This window comes from Silurus meridionalis, chromosome 7 (assembly GCF_014805685.1).
Source record: "Silurus meridionalis isolate SWU-2019-XX chromosome 7, ASM1480568v1, whole genome shotgun sequence".
Lineage (NCBI taxonomy): Eukaryota > Metazoa > Chordata > Actinopteri > Siluriformes > Siluridae > Silurus > Silurus meridionalis.
The window spans coordinates 2,772,381-2,789,684 of record NC_060890.1 but is presented as its reverse complement, the minus strand read 5'-3'; the positions used below and the strand labels follow the sequence as shown (position 1 = coordinate 2,789,684).

Genomic DNA, 17,304 nt, shown 5'->3' with positions numbered 1-17,304 from the left:
TGAATAAATTAAAGCTTTTACCACTTTATGGATGCACTGGAGGTGAGGAGGTGACGAGGCCTGGGGTGCCGTCAGTGTTCACGTTCATCTCAAAGGTGTTCAGTAGGTTTGAGTTCAGAGCTTTGTAGCAGAAGATCTTCCACTTCAACCTTCCACTTCAACCTAGTTCAACTCCTAGTTCAACTAAAGGGATAATTAAATGCTATCGAAGACGTCCTACAATTATGTGCCTGTAACTTTGTGGTTACTGTTTGGTAAAGAACCACATACGGCTGAAAATCAGATGTCCAAATACTTTTGTCCCTATAGTTTATATGTGATATGTTTTATTAACATATGCATGAGTGTAAAATATTAAATAGTTCATATTTTTATTTAACTTGATCAGAAGTCTTCATACTAAACAATAAAATGATGTTTATCAGGTAAATATAAAGGCTATGGCGTGAGACCTGCTTCTCTCGGAAATGGAAACGGAGTCAAACTGAATGGTAAAATATAAAAATGTTTAAAATTCATACCCATTCTGGGGATAGAAATTGAAATGGGAATGTAGATGTATTTTCTGTACCCGTTCCTACATTAAGTGGGCATGATGATACCACGTGGCTGCTACGTTTTAGCATTTTTTTTTTTTCAAATTGTAGTATTTTGTGTATCGTGTGTTTGCTTTACATAATAATTCATATGTACATGAATAATAAATGAGATGGCTCGATATTGTGTGGTTTTAAGGCATAGCTTCATATTCAGTGCAAGTTGTACGTATTCGACCTAATGCAAATTTCTAAAGCCCCGAGTGTCTACTTTAATATATTCACTTTCAAACTCTACTGTGGTGTGTAATCAATATATATATATTTTTTAAATTGAATTAAAAAAATCCTATTTTTTTTCTAAACTTTGTCAAAAAATGGGGCTGATTATAAAACGTACAAATTTGTCAGTTAAAAAAAAAAAAGAGAAATTATTGAATTATATGTTAAGAAGCTGATTTTCTATTTTCAGGCTTTGGTACATATCTAGGAAATGGAGGTAATTAACGTTTTAATTATTAATCTTAATATAATGAACTCAATAAAGGTCACCATTTTTTATTTCATTATTTTTTATTTTCACCAGGCTATGGAGCTTCACCCTTTACATCCAATGGCCAGCAAGCCAAGCCAATGCCAAACGGTAGCACTGTCCCATTACATCACATTTCCTCACGCTGTAAGATGTATGATTACGCTACACTTGAACACCATTCAACAACTTTGTTTATAATTTGTTTGTACAGGATACAGACCTGCGCCTGCATCTTCTAAAGGACAGGGGTCCAAACCCAATGGTAAATTACAACTGTATTTATTAAACATAATATTTTTATATATATATATATATATATATATATATATATTAGACTTTTTAAATGGAAAACAAGTGGAGACAATGTTAGGGCCTGCTTTTCTGCCCAACACCGCATCAATTCATCTCAGGAAAACCAGTTACAATCCTGCCCAGTTGCCAGAGGGATTTTGAGCGATTCCTCTTGCAGAACAATGATCAGGTCAATATGTGTTGCTGCGGGGTGGAACATGTTTCTCCCTCCTCTAGAACACCAACTGGTGACTATGCAGGCCATGGGAATTATCTTTTTGTTCACTCTATCACCTTTCTTGCTGTGAGTATTGGTGCAGTATCATGGCACCGCCTTCAGGGTACAATATTTAAACCATTGGATGAAAATGGTCCTCCAAAATAGTTTTGTAGCCTTTGGTAGTGATGAGCCCATCTAGCATAAGCCATGGGTAAAGGGAATACTATAACATTGTCCACAGTACAAGATTAGCAAGTCTGATACCCATGAATCCAACGAGTGACCAAATGATTGGCTATTGCATCCTGACCATGAATATTGGCCTTGTGAAGCTCCTGATGAACAGGATTGGTGGAAACAGGGAAGTGGTATGCCAACATTACCCTAGATACCCTGGCTGTCGATACACTACAAATACTTGCTGTTGTGGTCACAGAAAAGTCAACAAGACGTCCACCAACAAACTGAACTCTGATGTCTCTTATTATGTGGTGTGGATTGCAATATTTTCTGTACAGCTGAGCTATTGCTCTGCTAATTCAACCTTCACACCCTGCTCTTACTTTGTACTACATTGGCCAATGTTTCAGATTTATTGTCCAACTCCTGTGTTTGTGTGTGTGTTTGTTTTTATTTAATATTTTTTTTTAAATTAGCACCAGGCTATGGAGCATCACCTTTTACATCCAATGGCCAGCAAGCAAAGCCAATGGCAAAAGGTAAAACTTCTGTCTATTTTGTGTGTGTGTGTGTGTATATATATATATATATATATATATATATATATATATATAATTCTTAACCTTATTTTCATACTTCATAGTTATACTTATATTTTATATTCTTTTTAAATGTTGGACAAATTTCACGACACTCTGTATGAATGTGTATGTGACATAAAATTTGAAGGTGAATTTTTTAACACTGTCCCATTACATCCCCCTTTCTCATATTACATCATCATGTAGCATAATGTGGCATTACATTACAATGTTCGACATTTAACAAAAGTCCTCAACTTTGAAACTCTCATTTTAGTGCCGAGCTAATAATTCAATATTACCTAAACAAATTGAAAATAGAAGATTTTTGAAAAATGCTCTAACAATTCTATCTTTATATGACCGCAGGTTATGGATCCAAGCCAAATAAGCCTGGATATGGAGCACAACCTTCCTATGGTATGTTGGGTATTAATTATATATATTATTCGACTAAATAAAATAAAATAAATTGTTACAATAAACATCAGGTTGCCTTGTTCACGTTTTTAGGTGGACTTGGAGCAGGGATGAGAATGTCACCTCAACTGGCCAACACAGGAAGAGCAGGTGAACAAAGTAGCCTGTTAAACATCAGGGGTCTTCAACATTTTTCAGGTCAAAGACCACTTAGTTGATGGAGACATGGGGCAGGGACCACCCCCCAAATACAAAATGTGTCAAACGTAGCCACTGATATTAATAGCAACCAATTGTATTACACCAGTTATATAATGTTAAGACAATGTTGTACAAGCACCATTGTCTATATATTTACATATATTTAAATATATATAAATATATTTCAAAAGATTTGTGCATCATAACAAACATCTATTTAGCAATTTAAATCACAATTGATGAAGTTGTTCACAGATGTTTTTAATACTTTCTTTTACTATCAGGTGGACTGTTCTACATTTACATGAGCATCAGCTTTAAGTTGCAGTAATAAAGCTCTGCAGTAATTAGAATATTTACACATTTAAATATTTTGTCTTTGATGTTTTTTAAGATTTGTAAAAAACAAATGTGTGATTCAACATTAATTAGCGAACACCTTAAAATATATTACACTAAAATGATAGTAATTGATTTTAATTGTAAATAAAGGTAATTACATAGAATTGATTTGCAGGCTATGTGAAAGGCAATGGATTTGGCCAAGCAGATTCGTCATTCTCAGGTGAGTTTAAATCTTTTGTGTTAAAAAATATATATAGAATTGTACAGATTCGATGCAATTATGCGATCACATTTCCCCATGTCAACTCACTGTGTAGATATAAATCCAAATTAATATAATATTGGAATATTAACAATGTGCCCAGGTTACAGAAACAGACCTGCTGCTTATCCCCAAGCTGGAGCCTATGGCGGTATGCCACATTTTAGCTTTATGGAATATAAACGCATGCTGTAAAATGTCCTGAAAGTTATTCTAATTATCTGTTGTAGGTGGAGGATACAAGGACGGAGCAAAAGCTACTAAAACCGGTAAAGACTTTTAGTCTAATATCTATTAAAAAAACTTATACTCTATAATAAACAGTGTGTCACTTCCTGCGTTTTATCAATATTGTTTCAGGGTATGGTGGTGGAAAATTGGTACAGAGTGGCCAACCAGCCAAGCCTAATGGTACAAAGGTTTTATTCTAATAGTAATATATATATATACTTTAAAAAAGTAGTCCTTTTCCTTTCATACTTCTTATCCATTCATTATTCATAACTCGGAATGCAACTGACAAGCTTATTTGATTCAATTTCAGTTACATTATATTTGTATAAGCATTTTGAACAATGTATATTATACATAGTATATAGAATTGATTTCCTGTAGTAAGAAGCATACGTTTTATTTAAAAAAAACAGAATATTTTATATTTCATTTTTTTATTTTATTGCTTATTTTTGATTTGATTTTAAAGGCTATGGTCCAGGCATCGGTGGTCAGAACGGACAGGGAGCAAAACCCGCAGGTAAAGCTGGAACAATATTTACTTTAAATTTCATGAATATTTCTATGTGTAAAATAAGGACAAAAATGTGGGTTCCTATTGCATTGTTAATCTGTAAAGTAATTCAGACACATTTATCCATATCGTCTTCTCAACATCTTGTTCTCAGGATACGGAGGCATGACGGGACCAAAGCAGGTAAATTACACCCAAATTCGGCAAAAGTTTCTGGAATTCACAACTGTAATATAACGTAATTTTCATCTTGTCACTGATGCGATTGGATGTTTGGGTTAACAGGGTATGGGGGATATCCCAACGGAGGTGGATTTAAGGGGCTGAAACCAGGTAAAAGAAAAAGTCTCTATCCCCATTTAAAAATATTGTTTTCTTGGAGCAGTTTTCATATTCGATCTTGTCTTATTTTATCATTACGCTAGCTTACAGCAGTTTGCCTACAGGGTACCGACAAAGACCCAATGGTAAATGTCACATTGACAATTTTTTTACAAAAAATAAATTGTACTGACTTTTAATACTAGTAGAACAGACTGATCTAATCTGGTATCTTCACAGGGTATGGAGGTTATCCCAATGGGGGTGCTAAACCACCTAAACCAGGTAACCTGGATATGAAAGGTTCCAATTAATTTGAAAAGCTCTGGTGGGAAACACTACGGAGGTCTCCCAAATAAAAAAAAATAATAAAAGAAGTGTGCACTTGTTTAAGAAAATTTTCTCAAATAATCAAAATTGAGTATTTCCAATCTACATTATGCATTCTTATTGTGTTTCCCAGGTTATGGTGTTCCTGCTGGTGTCCTGAACATTAAAGCTGGTAATTTATAATTCATGTATTTATTGTTATTGGACATTGTTGGGTCTGTGAGTTTAAGAAATACTAATTATGATAAGAGAGTCTGTTTATGTCAACCATGTTGTATTGCATGTGTGGTTTCATAAATGATGAATTCTTGTATTCCCTATGGTATAGTAGCATATATGTTCTACTACTCCCAACACGTTCGGTCTAAACCATGTTAAGGATAAGTTACTTCATAGTAACCAGCCTTTTTGTTCATTTATTTATAGCTGCATTATTGTCAAAGCTCATGTATAGAGAATTCCAACATTGTAAAACACCATAAGTTACCCAAGAACTTGGAAAACACTTTATAGATATCTTTTAAGTTTGTGGTATTGTGGTCTATTTGAACTTCTAGGAAATGGTCATATAACCAATGGAAATGAAAAAGGACCCAAAGGGAAAAGCCTTGGCTCCGAAGTCCACGGTCTTCCACTAGTGTCAGGGTACAACAAAGGAGTTGTCCAGCCTGCTGAACCTGAGCCTACTGTTGGAGTCCCTACCGCATTGCAACCAACCAATGGAAATCCATTCCAAAGATGGAAAGGCCCAAAACCTCATGTTCCCCAAGGCTACCCTTCTAATCCAATAATGCCTGAGCAGGTTCCAGTGATTCCACAGAATAAAGCACCAAAACCTGCACAATATATCGGACAAGGACAAGTTCCCATCCAAGAGCTTAGCCTCATTCCTCAGGTTAAAGGCCCAAAGCCATTTGGCCAATTAGGTCAAGAAATTCTTCAAGGAAATCCTCAGACACCAATTAATCCAGCTTTACTTCCAATTGTTCAACAAGAGAAAACCCCAAAGCCAATTGCCCAAGTTCCGCAGCCTGTTGCACCAGCATATCCACAAAATAATGGACCAAAGCCAGTTGCTGTACAACCAGCTGTTCCACAAGCTAATGCTCCAAAACCGACTGCTCCAGTGCAGCTTCCAGTGATCACTCAAGCCAAAGGCCCCAAACCTGTTGCTCCATTTTCGGAGATTCTACAAACAAAAGGTCCTAAACCTGTAGCACCAGAACCAGTAGCACCACAAACAGTGGTTCCTTCACTTGCCCTTGAACCAACCCCTGCTATGCCTCAGATGAAGGGTCCAAATGTTGCAAATCCTGGTATGTTCTGCATGTTAAAGGTCTAAAAAAAATGGTTCTTTAAGAGTATTTCAAAGTTAGATACAAACCAATTAAATCACAGAGGCCATTCTTTTGCTAGCGTTTAAATTATACTAATTACTTTTTTTTCTACATTTAGACTCTTGCAAGGTTTTTACTCTTGGGTTACTTACTTGCTCTATCTGTATCTTCAGTTCTGGTCAGGTTTTGAGCGTACATCTTTGCTCACAACATAAATTGAAATATGATAAACACTTATATTGATTGCACATAGTCTGTTAGCTGGTTGTGGGTTATATTGGACATTTTTGGTGCCTAACTGGTGATGTTCAAGTGCATGGGGTTGATCCACGCTGTATATTCAAAACCTGATCAATCCATATTTAAGCTCAGAATTTCGAATGATACATTTTATACAAATTCACAATAATGAAAGAGAAACAGATTATTAATGCTACCCGATTTGAATGAATGAATGTAGATTGTGGACTTGGCGTATCTGGACAGTGGACTAAGCTGCCCAGTCCTGGTAAAACACTGTTCTTTATATATATTTTGTTTGTACTTGTATTTCATTGCAGTAAACTTTGTATTTTTCTCTAACTAAATATGATTATCTACAGGATATGGACCTGTACCATGGATCTCAAACAATGAAGGAGCAAAGGCATCCAAACCAGGTCATCTTCATTACTATGTGTGGATACATTTCTAGTCAAATTCAGTAACGATTTCGCTTCGAAATGTAGTGGTGGTTGTAACAGTACTAAACACTAGTGTGTTGCAAAATGTATTTTATTTACTAACTTACTTGATTTTGGACCAACGAAGAAAACGGCTAAACAAATTACCAACACACTAGCAGCGTTCTCCAAAATGTACCCTCGTACCTGCGCAAACATACATAAAAATCTAAAATTTGTATATAGATGATGATCAATTGTTGAATTTATTCATTTAATTTAACTACTAACAAAAAGTATTATTTAAAAATAATAATACAAAAATTTGTTTTATAATGTTTTTCAACAATTATATACACAAAAATGAAAGGTCTCTAAGAGTAATTTGTCTCTGATTAAAGATGTCTCCTCCGAAGGGGGAAAACTCAGTTGTATAATAAAATTCCTTATAAAAAATTTAGAATTCATCAATTATGACCTGATATTTATGACAGAATAACTCAAGTTCTTTTCCTTTGCTTCTTCTCGATTATTCAGGCCCTAAACATGGCTCTCAATCCAAACAGCCAGGTAAGATGGCTTTTTCCACCTACACACTTTACTGAGCATGTTGTTAATTATCTTGGATTATAAATAAAATCATTAAATACTCCCTGGTATCCAGGCTATGTTAATCCAGGAGCAGGATACGGATATGGCAATGGTAAGATCACAATCTTTAATTACATTTGTTTAAAATCAAAATGATCCATATATTTAGAGGTATTACTGTTAAATATTTATTTACATTATGGCCCCGATAATACATTATTTTTTTAACAGTTGTTGCGCTCTTTCCCAATGTGTGTATTCAACATATCTGAATCTTAATATTAAATCAAATACACAGTTTTTTCTTTTAGGAATTTTTCAACCAATGATGATATTCTAGATATTTTAATCTTTTTTCCCAATGTCACTATTCATTTACATTGTGTGCGTACTAGCTTAATGTTTATTTAAATCATACGGGTTCCTAAGATCTGTTTCTTAAGAATTTATCAGGATGTCTGAAGGAAAGAATGTTCCTGCTTTCTCTGGTTTATTTCCTGACTTTGACTGTGGTATAAAATATTAAAAAAGCTTCCTAGATCAAATGTTTTTCCTTAGTAATTTCATGCTAAGTGACATCCCTGTGATATCTCAGTTGCCTAGCAAATGTTGTGAAGATATTTAATCTTTAGTTTAACTCTTATACTCTAATTCTTACTCTTAACTCTTATCTCTTAGTTCAAAACGTATTTTTTACAACAATGAGTAATTATACAGGTTACAAAATGTTTGTTAGCATAAACAAAACAATTAGCTAACCACTTAACCTTAAGTGGCACTAAGTGTTGTAAATTCACTAGTTAGCTAGTTAAGGTTTATTTCCATTGCTAGTGTGTTAATGTTGAATCGATTATATAAGTATATATTTTATGAATGTGATACTTAAAATATATGAAATTTGAGCTGCTCTACATTTTCGGTGCGGATTAGAGACGTATCTCATAGGCGAGCCGTTACACAGAAGGCCACCAATACCGAGGAGAGAACGGAAAAAATAAATATTCGACATCTGACTGAAGGTTTTTCCTCAGTGCCTAATACCATCAGTTATACTATTTTTGATATTTGAACCAGCTCAAATGGAAGTTTTGGCAAAATAGTTTTTTTTACACGTAACAAAACAGAGATCAGACACTTTGTTGGATGTTGGCGCTGAACAGAGCATCCATGCATAATGTTAATTTCTATTGAATGGTGAATCTTTTTGATCTACTGTATATCAATTTGTGAACACTATATTGCCAAAGGTTTGCAGACACCTGACTTTTCCTGCCATACGTGGTTCTTCTCAAAACTGTTACCACAAAGCTGGAGGCACCCACTTGTACAGGACGTCTTTAAAGTTGGTATAATAGAATTTTGCATTTACTTGAACTTGGAAACCCAAACCTGTGAGCTGCATGAAAATCTGGTTTACATAGTTTGTAGAGGAAGATTTCCTGCTAAGGATACCTTACTGAACACCTTTGGAATGAATGTAAATGCTGACTGCACCCCAGGCCTCCTAACCTTCTGACCTACATCAGTACCTGACTTTACTAACACCCTTGTGGCTGATGAACACAAATGTCTACAAAATCTTTTCCAAGAAGAGTGGAGGAAAATACAAGAGCAAATCCGGGACTAAATGTGGAATGCGATGCCCAAAAAGCACATACCATACTTATGGTCTGGTGTTCGCAAACATTTGGCAATATAGTGTATCAGCCTCTGGTTTGCTGTATATCAAAATTAAATGCACCAAAAATATTGAAAGGAGTTGAATCTTGTAGAATTGCATTTACCAAAATAATACTGCTCAGTTTTTTATTTGAATGTTGAAATGAGACTTTTTGTTTAGGCGGAGCAGGACAGCTGCTGTATAACGGTGCCCCCATCATCCCCGCTCGACTAGATGGTAAAATATATGGTTTACACTGTCTGTATGTATATGCATGCATTTTATATACATGTCTGTGTGTTATGGTTTAGAACATGAGTGCGAGTCTTGTTTTGAAGCAGGAAGCAGTCCTATTGAAGCGCAGACGGCTGAACTTGGACCTGAGGTGAAATCTGGATTTGCTTATGGTACGTATATGCTAAAGGTCCAAAGCTCCCTTTTACAGATGTTCACAGCTTTATTTAATGCAGCTGTGTGTATTTGGCTTTGACAGGTGGGCCGTATGGAGCTCAGTCGATCGGATTAGGTTCTGAGGGAAAGCCTCAAGTCAGATTTGGTAAAATGTGTAGAAAACGTCATTTTGAAACTTATTTTCCCTTACATTTTGTTCAAGATCATTGTTTTTGTTCTCACCTAGGTATTGGTGGCCTTCTGTTTGGTGGCTCGCCCACGGGATACGGCTCCAATCCATATGGAAAATACGGTGTGGCTCAAAGTCCACATATTTTAAATATCATATACATAAGTTATATACGTATACAATAATTCAGCATTTGCACGCGAGCAATGGAAATAGAACGTAACTAGCTAGCAAGTTGAACTAGCGAATTTACAAAATGTATCCAGCTAGTTTAATTTAACAGTTTAAATTGAACTTATTTGCAAAAAATTAGCTAGCTAGCTAGTTTATTAAACAAATTTTCCACATTAATGCTACTAATTTATAGATCTTCACAGACAAGCTCATTTACACAATCTTTCTCCATTTTACAAGCTAATTAATTAAACCTAATTAGACTGCTACTTTATAAAATTTAGCTAACTAGTTGATTTAACTTGCAAATTTGTACAAGTTAGGTAGCTAGCTCATTTTACAAGCCAAGTAAGAAAATTAGGGACAGTGTTGTTTCAGCTGTTAAGATTCTGGGCTACTAATCAAGCGGTTGAGTGTTTAAGCCCGAGCACCGTTAAGCTGCCACTGGTTAGGGCTCTGTGATTTAAGGGGTTCAACCTGAGCTCAGACAATGTTGGGCCCTTGAGCAAGGCCCTTAACCCTCTTTGATTCAGGGGTGCTGTATCATGGCTGACCCTCCACTATGACCCCAGCTTCCTAAAAAGTTGGAATATGCAAAGAAAGTGCTGTAGTGTATAGACTTGTTGTAGTGTATAAACTAGGTAACAGGTAAAAACCTCCCACTAAAAATAAAACTAGCTCATTTGACATGCTAATTGACACAGCTTAACTAGCTGATTTAACAACCATAACTCCAACATAATGCCATTAAAATGTTTTTAACTTTACCTCAGATTTTTACATTACACCGACAATAGAAACTCATTTCATGAATGTTAAATAAACTCACGCAGCTTCATACCCATATTTATGCAACTTAACGATTTTGTTTTTCCCGCTTAGGTAATCCCTACGCTGCACAGCCTTACGCTTCCAAAGCGGCCGGAAACTTCAACCCGTTCGGATATAACGCCAGTCCCAAATCTTCTGCACAATACAGTGAGTTCACGTGACATTTACCTCATCACTACTGTGAGCTCAAGTAACAATGTTTACCTCATTTTTCTTTCCTCAGAGACGGAAGGCTCTCTGTATACTGCAGGTGCTACTGGCGCTAAAGCCTCAGGAAAATATGGTACTTAAATTTACAAGGTTTAGCTACATTTTTTCTCTCAGTATTTGTCTAACATTTGATCGATAATTTTAGGACCTTATGGTGGCCAGCTTGGTTTGCCTGCTGGGAATTTTGGGATATATGGTAAGGAATAGCACTTTTGCAATAGCAGAAAAATGTATTTAAAAAACCAATACATTTTTTTTTGTGTCTGTCTCTGTGTATCTTTCTCTCTCTTTCTGAATCTGTTTCTTCATGTGTATCTTACATTCTTTTTGTTCTTTTTCTGTATCTGTTTCTCTCTTTAGGTCAGAATGTAGGACCATATGCCCCAGAGCCCCTTAGTCTCAGTGGTGATGCTAAATCATCTGGAAAATATGGTAATTTTATCACATCCACCATAGCTGTCTTTCTTCCAAAGCTCTGTAGAATTCTGGATCCTGATTGGTCAGTCAGTGAAACTGATGTTAACGAGGTGGTATCAAAAAGTTTAAAGACTCGCTCTGTTTACACGAAAGTACTTTATTTATCTACGTTTACAAACTATCACCTTCAAAACAGTCCACTTGCACAGCAATACAGTGCCCCCAGCGATCTTAACTAGCAATCTTAACTCCTGGAAGTCTTCTTTTCGAAGCATGTCAAGCACCGTGTGCGATTTGCGCTGGATCTTTTCAATGGTGTCAAAATGCCGACCTTTGAGCCGGATCTACGTCTTGAGGAAGAGGATGAAGTCCGCAGGAGCCGAATCTAGTAGGTCGGGTGCGGAAGTGGGATCATGTGGATTGTTTTCCGACGATCATCATGCACAAGTTGCTGAATAGTTTAGACATTTTCGGAGGTTAAGCTTGTCGAAGGTCTTCCTGATCTCTGGTTATTTTCCTCGACTGTCTTTGTGGCAGATTTGCCCAGTTTCACACAGTATTTCACGTTTGCTCTTAGTTCCAACTTGCTGTCCATTATAAAATCGCTGACATGGTAACACACCTGGGTCAGAATAGCACCAGTTACTATTAGTCTCGAAACTTTTGATACCACCTTGTAAATTATAAAACTATAAATGATTACAAATGTATAATAATCAATTAAAAATTCCATATGCTCTGTTTTCCAGGAAGTCCATCACTTCCTTTTGAAACTTTGGGTCCAGTCACTGACGGACAGTCCATCGATCAGCCCGGTACGACACACACCTAAGCCATAACTTCTACACCTTATGAAAATTCCTATAACTTGTTCCACATCTGTTTGGGTTACAATCTGTTAAATATTCCCAAACCACTTACCCTATTCCCTATATAGCCCACATTAAGACTATCATCAGTCCACTATTGGGGCGTGTCCCAAATCACTTAACCTATTCACATTGTAGGTCATATTAACACTCGTCATTCCACTATGACGGCATTTTCCAAAATACACACCCAATTCACCGTCTAGTTTGAATGAAAATCATCAGTCCATTGTGGGGGCAAGTGTTTAACCACATGCCCTTTTCACTGTATGGATCACATGACCACTGTAGAGGTGTGTCCCAAACCGCTCACTCTATTCACGGTTCATGGTTTCCATACGAGTTCGAGGAAAAATTTTGCAGGCTTTAATATGATGCCTTCATATCCCATAATCCTTTACTATCTTTGTGTAGCACTGCAGTATGAAGCACCTGCTATCGATGGGGTGAAGTCTGTCGATCAGTTCGGTGAGTCCTGATTCATAAGTTGCTATTTTAAACTTAATGCTAATGAATGTCACACCTTGCTTATTAAGTGTGTGTGTGTGTGTGTGTGTGTGTGTGTGTGTGTGTGTGTGTGTGTGTGTGTGTGTGTGTGTGTATGGTGTGTGTATGGTGTGTTTAGGAGATGGAGAGGTGCAACCCCAGCCTATTGCTTCTTTGCTAGATGGAGTTGGAGCAGGTAATTATAAATAACTGTACCAGGAATGAGTTGTTAAACATTTATCTACTTTGAATTAAAATGATTTATCTATATTAAAGCCTTGCACAAAGAAAAGATTATGGCAAAAAAAGTGCTATAGAAATAAACTTGAATTGAATTAAACTGCACACAATTTTTTTTTTTCAACAGAACCCGCCTCTTACGTCAAGGGAGCAGTCCGAGCTGAAGGTAAACACACAAATACAACATCATGTTACACTTCCATAATTAAAAATGAAAATGAAAACACATTGTTCACAAACTATTTGAAGATATTATGTAGCTTTAGTAGCATGTGAATTTTGGAGACCTCTGTGGTGGAAACATGTTATTGCATTATAGGATTTGCTTCATCAATCTTCTGTAGTGAGGGTGTGTCCCAAACCACTCTCTATACACTATATCAGTCACGTTAACACTATGATTATTTCACTATAGACTATTGTCCAAACACAGACAACCCATACACTATATATACACTAAACCGACAATAGTATTAGGACAATAATTTTCCAGCCATATGTGGTTCTTCCCAATCTGTTACCACAAAGTTGGAGAAACACAATTGTGTTGGATGTCTTTTGATGCAGTAGCAATACATTTTCTCTTCACTTGAACTAGGAGACCCAAACCTGTTCCAGGATGACAATGCCCCTGTCCACATGGAGTGGAAGTCAAACTTGAGTATCCTACGATTGACCTATTGAACCCTTATTGAATCCTATTGGGATAAATTGGAATTCTGATTCCCATCCCCTTCACCTAAATCAGTACTTTACTTTACTAAAACATTTGTGGCTGAATGAGCACAAATCTCCACAACCACAGTCCAGAATTTACATATATGGCATTTGGCCATTTGGCCCTTATCCAGAGCGACAAAAGTCTCCATCAATAAATCTATTTTAATTCTGGTTCATTGGCCTTTAGAAGAGGTAGGTCTTTAAATGATGTTTGATAACTGATAGTAACCCTGCTGTTTGGTGGTCAAGTGGAGATGGTGGGACCAGTTAAGCAGTGGTAGCTGATGGAGGTAGAAGGCAGAATGCTGGTCCATTTTTGAGTTTGAAGGCACAAGTGGTTTGAATCTGATGCAGGCAGTTGCCGTAAAGCCAGGAGAGGGAGCATAGCAGTGGGGCATTTTGGAAGAACCTATGGAGGTTGAAAACATTTAATGTGGCTTTGTAGCACAGTCCTGCACAAGGTTACCAATTAAACCAATTTGTAATCTCTAAATGCATCTGATTGTCTTTAGGAATACTATTAAGCTGCCACTGTTGGGTCCTTCAGCAAGGCCCTCAACCCTCAATTCCTCAGGTGTAAAAATAAAATGATTGTATATCACTTTGAATAAAGGCATCTGCCAAATTCTGTAAATGTAAATATTGAGGCTTGTGCAGCTTCATTCTGGATCAGGATTTCCAGAAGAGTGGAGGTTATTATAACAGCAAATGAAAATTAAACGTAGAATGGGATGTTAAAACAACAAATATGAATCTTATGAGTAGGTGTCCCAATACTTTTGTTTAAATAGTGTAGGTCACATTAACACTTCTCATCATTCCATTGTGAAGGGCGTGTCTCAAATCAATCTGATAAATTTTGATTACAATTTTTTATCGCTTTTAACATTGCGAGACATTGTCTCAATGCAGCTTTAAAGAGATCAAGTGTTTATAAAGTTGTTTAAAAGATAGTATACGTTTAGCGTAGTATAAGTTTGTTCCTTATAATTGTAAGTTTATTCCTAATATATATATATATATATATATATATATATATATATATATATATATATATATATATATATATATATATATATATATATATTAAAACAAGTGAATTAAAAATTATTACACACAGTATGCAAGTCTTGGATTATGTGAATTTTGGAGACATCTCTGGCGGAATTGTGTTATTGCAGTTCTTACAGGAAAAAGGAAGAAAATTGTATTAGTTGTTAATCGTGTAAACAATTACAGTTTTTATTGTCAAATTATTTCTAGATCATTTTGTTAATCTGTCTATCTATCTATTTGTTCCTCAGCCGTCTCCTTGCCCGCTGTCCCCACTGACAACCCCTTCACTGGATCAGCAGTGTCCTTAGGAAACCCCGCCCACTCTCCAGTGGACACGCCCACTGCAGCTGTAACACAACAACACGTTTCCGCTCAGCAAAACCTCAAAGGCCCACAGGCCCAGTTCTGGACAGGTATAAAAACACCTACTTATCTCTAAACACAGCTTACTATCTTTAATAATACTTTGCATTTAATATTTTAGGTGGTAAGATCTTGAACTTCTGATTGAAAGGTCATTAGTTTAAATCCCAGCACCACCAAGCTGGAACTGCTTGATCAAACCCCATAACCCTCAACTGCACATGAATAAATAAGATAACTGTAAGTCACTCGGCCTTCCTAATGGCGTATATATGTACATATTTTCTGTGTTTAGGAGGCAAGGAGCTGAAACACAACCTGAAGGGATTCTTTGGCAACTGATATCATAGTAAGATCTCTTAAATGCCACATCCAGCTTGCTTGTTTACGTCAAATAGAAAAAAAAAAATATTTATTTTTAAGCGAAATTTAAATATGCGGTTTGTAACTTATAAAGACCCGCCTGGCACAAGTTTCCTATTGCACCCTATCCACTCACTTCCTCAGCTGATTTCTTTTCCTTTAATGATGCTATTATAATAAACTTTTAAAACAAATCAAGTTACATACAGCAGCTTTAATTTGTCCCTAACAACATCCCAGAATCTAAATCATGATCATAATTTTGTCTTTTCTCTTGTTCTTTTTTTTTCCAGGTTGATCCTGAAAAACATAAATGAAGAAAAAATGTGTGACATGTTGATTTTTGTAAATTCATTATCATCCTAACCTATATTTCCCTTTTCCCCCAACATACAGATCAAACTAAACATTTATGTTAAAAAATAATAATATAAATGTCTCTTGAAATTAGTGATATTGCAGAATTTTATGTAAAAAAAAAAAAAAATCATATAAAAAGAATTAAATATAATCTAAAAGAAAAATTTTGTTCTTGTACTTCTTAAAAAAATTCAAATAAACAGCTGATGATTTCTACCCCATACAGTATTCAATAAACATAAATGTTTTTTTAATCCCTTATAGTTTCTTTCTGCTTTTTAAACCTTTCTCTCTTTTCGAATGTGCATGTTTACCTGATTGGCATGTATTATTTTGTAACTAAGCACAGGATAATTAATTGTACTGATTTCTTTCTGTGACGAGGAGCTGTCTGATATTTATAAACTTCAGTTTTTAATAAAAAGAATAAGAAAAATTGAGGGATATTGAAGACTGCACTTGGTTATGAATGCTTTATTGTTTGTACGTTGGCAAAAATCTATTAGTACAATTACTAGAATGACTAAAACCAGTTAAATATACTATATTGCTACGTGAACAGTCCAATTAGTAACGATCACATCACTCACAGAAAATCTGGTGTAATTGTACAATATGGCTTCTGAAATAGCACTTGATCCAGTTCTTCCTAATTATATACCTATTTCACTTATGGTGAATTTAATTATTTTCCTAGGATAGCATATCCTAAAGTTTTCCTGATATACCACACCAATTTACTCCACAAAACATTTATATTAAGACCAGAATTTCCTCAGGAAATTTCTCCTTTTTCCATTTTTTTCTTTCTTCCAGCCTGAAGATACATACGAAGCTACACCAAGCTATTCAAAGCTTATAAAGTTTCCATACTATGAAGAAACATCAGAATGGAATATTACAGTTTTGCGGTTAAACACTGACACTGGAGACTCCTTTCAAAAATGTTTGCAACAATGACTCAAAAACTTGTAGTTGTTGGAATGGCAACGTTGGTTCTTTTGTTTTTGCTATATATACTGAAGACATTTGGGTTTGAGGTCAAGAAATGAATGAGATGATAAAACAAGATTTCTTGATATTGATATAAGAAATGTGTAAATCTAAATTCAGAAACCATCCATTTATGAAATGATCAAACATCCTGGAACATATTGGACTGCCCAGATATGCCCTGTTAGATTGACTGTTTGAATAGTTAATATATTTTGAATCTGAAACCTGGGTTTCACCTGTAAAGACTGAATTTGTTGTTAAAAAAACAATAAACCAACATGAAAATCGAAGAGCTATTTATGGGAAAAGGCAAGATGAGCCAGAAACATTCTGGAACCAAGTTAACCTTGACCAGAATGATGGTAAGGCCAAAAACGTGGAAAAGGAAAGGATCTGCTCATGATCCAAAGCATACAATC

General features: G+C 35.7%; 1 protein-coding gene across 1 annotated transcript; it reads left to right on the top strand.

Annotated features, from left to right (window-relative positions):
- The first annotated feature begins 1,789 nt into the window (after positions 1-1,789).
- Positions 1,790-16,325, top strand: cmn (calymmin). The gene is made up of 30 exons (XM_046853816.1): positions 1,790-1,793; positions 2,713-2,763; positions 2,857-2,913; positions 3,802-3,840; positions 3,932-3,982; positions 4,275-4,325; positions 4,605-4,652; positions 4,745-4,786; positions 4,881-4,925; positions 5,104-5,142; positions 5,528-6,286; positions 6,768-6,815; positions 6,910-6,966; positions 7,507-7,539; positions 7,634-7,672; positions 9,401-9,457; positions 9,562-9,627; positions 9,714-9,776; positions 9,858-9,923; positions 10,857-10,952; positions 11,029-11,088; positions 11,161-11,211; positions 11,376-11,447; positions 12,182-12,247; positions 12,716-12,769; positions 12,927-12,983; positions 13,155-13,193; positions 15,052-15,216; positions 15,462-15,515; positions 15,823-16,325. The coding sequence occupies exons 1-29, from the start codon at positions 1,790-1,792 to the stop codon at positions 15,506-15,508; spliced, it is 2,322 nt and encodes a 773-aa protein (XP_046709772.1). The 3' UTR covers positions 15,509-15,515; positions 15,823-16,325.
- The last annotated feature ends 979 nt before the right edge of the window (positions 16,326-17,304 follow it).

Excerpts from the sequence above, each read along its gene's own strand:
- cmn (XM_046853816.1), top strand. Across the intron at positions 4,787-4,880 it reads GTACCGACAAAGACCCAATG|GGTATGGAGGTTATCCCAAT; the intron begins GTAAATGTCACA and ends GTATCTTCACAG. Across the intron at positions 7,673-9,400 it reads AGGATACGGATATGGCAATG|GCGGAGCAGGACAGCTGCTG; the intron begins GTAAGATCACAA and ends CTTTTTGTTTAG.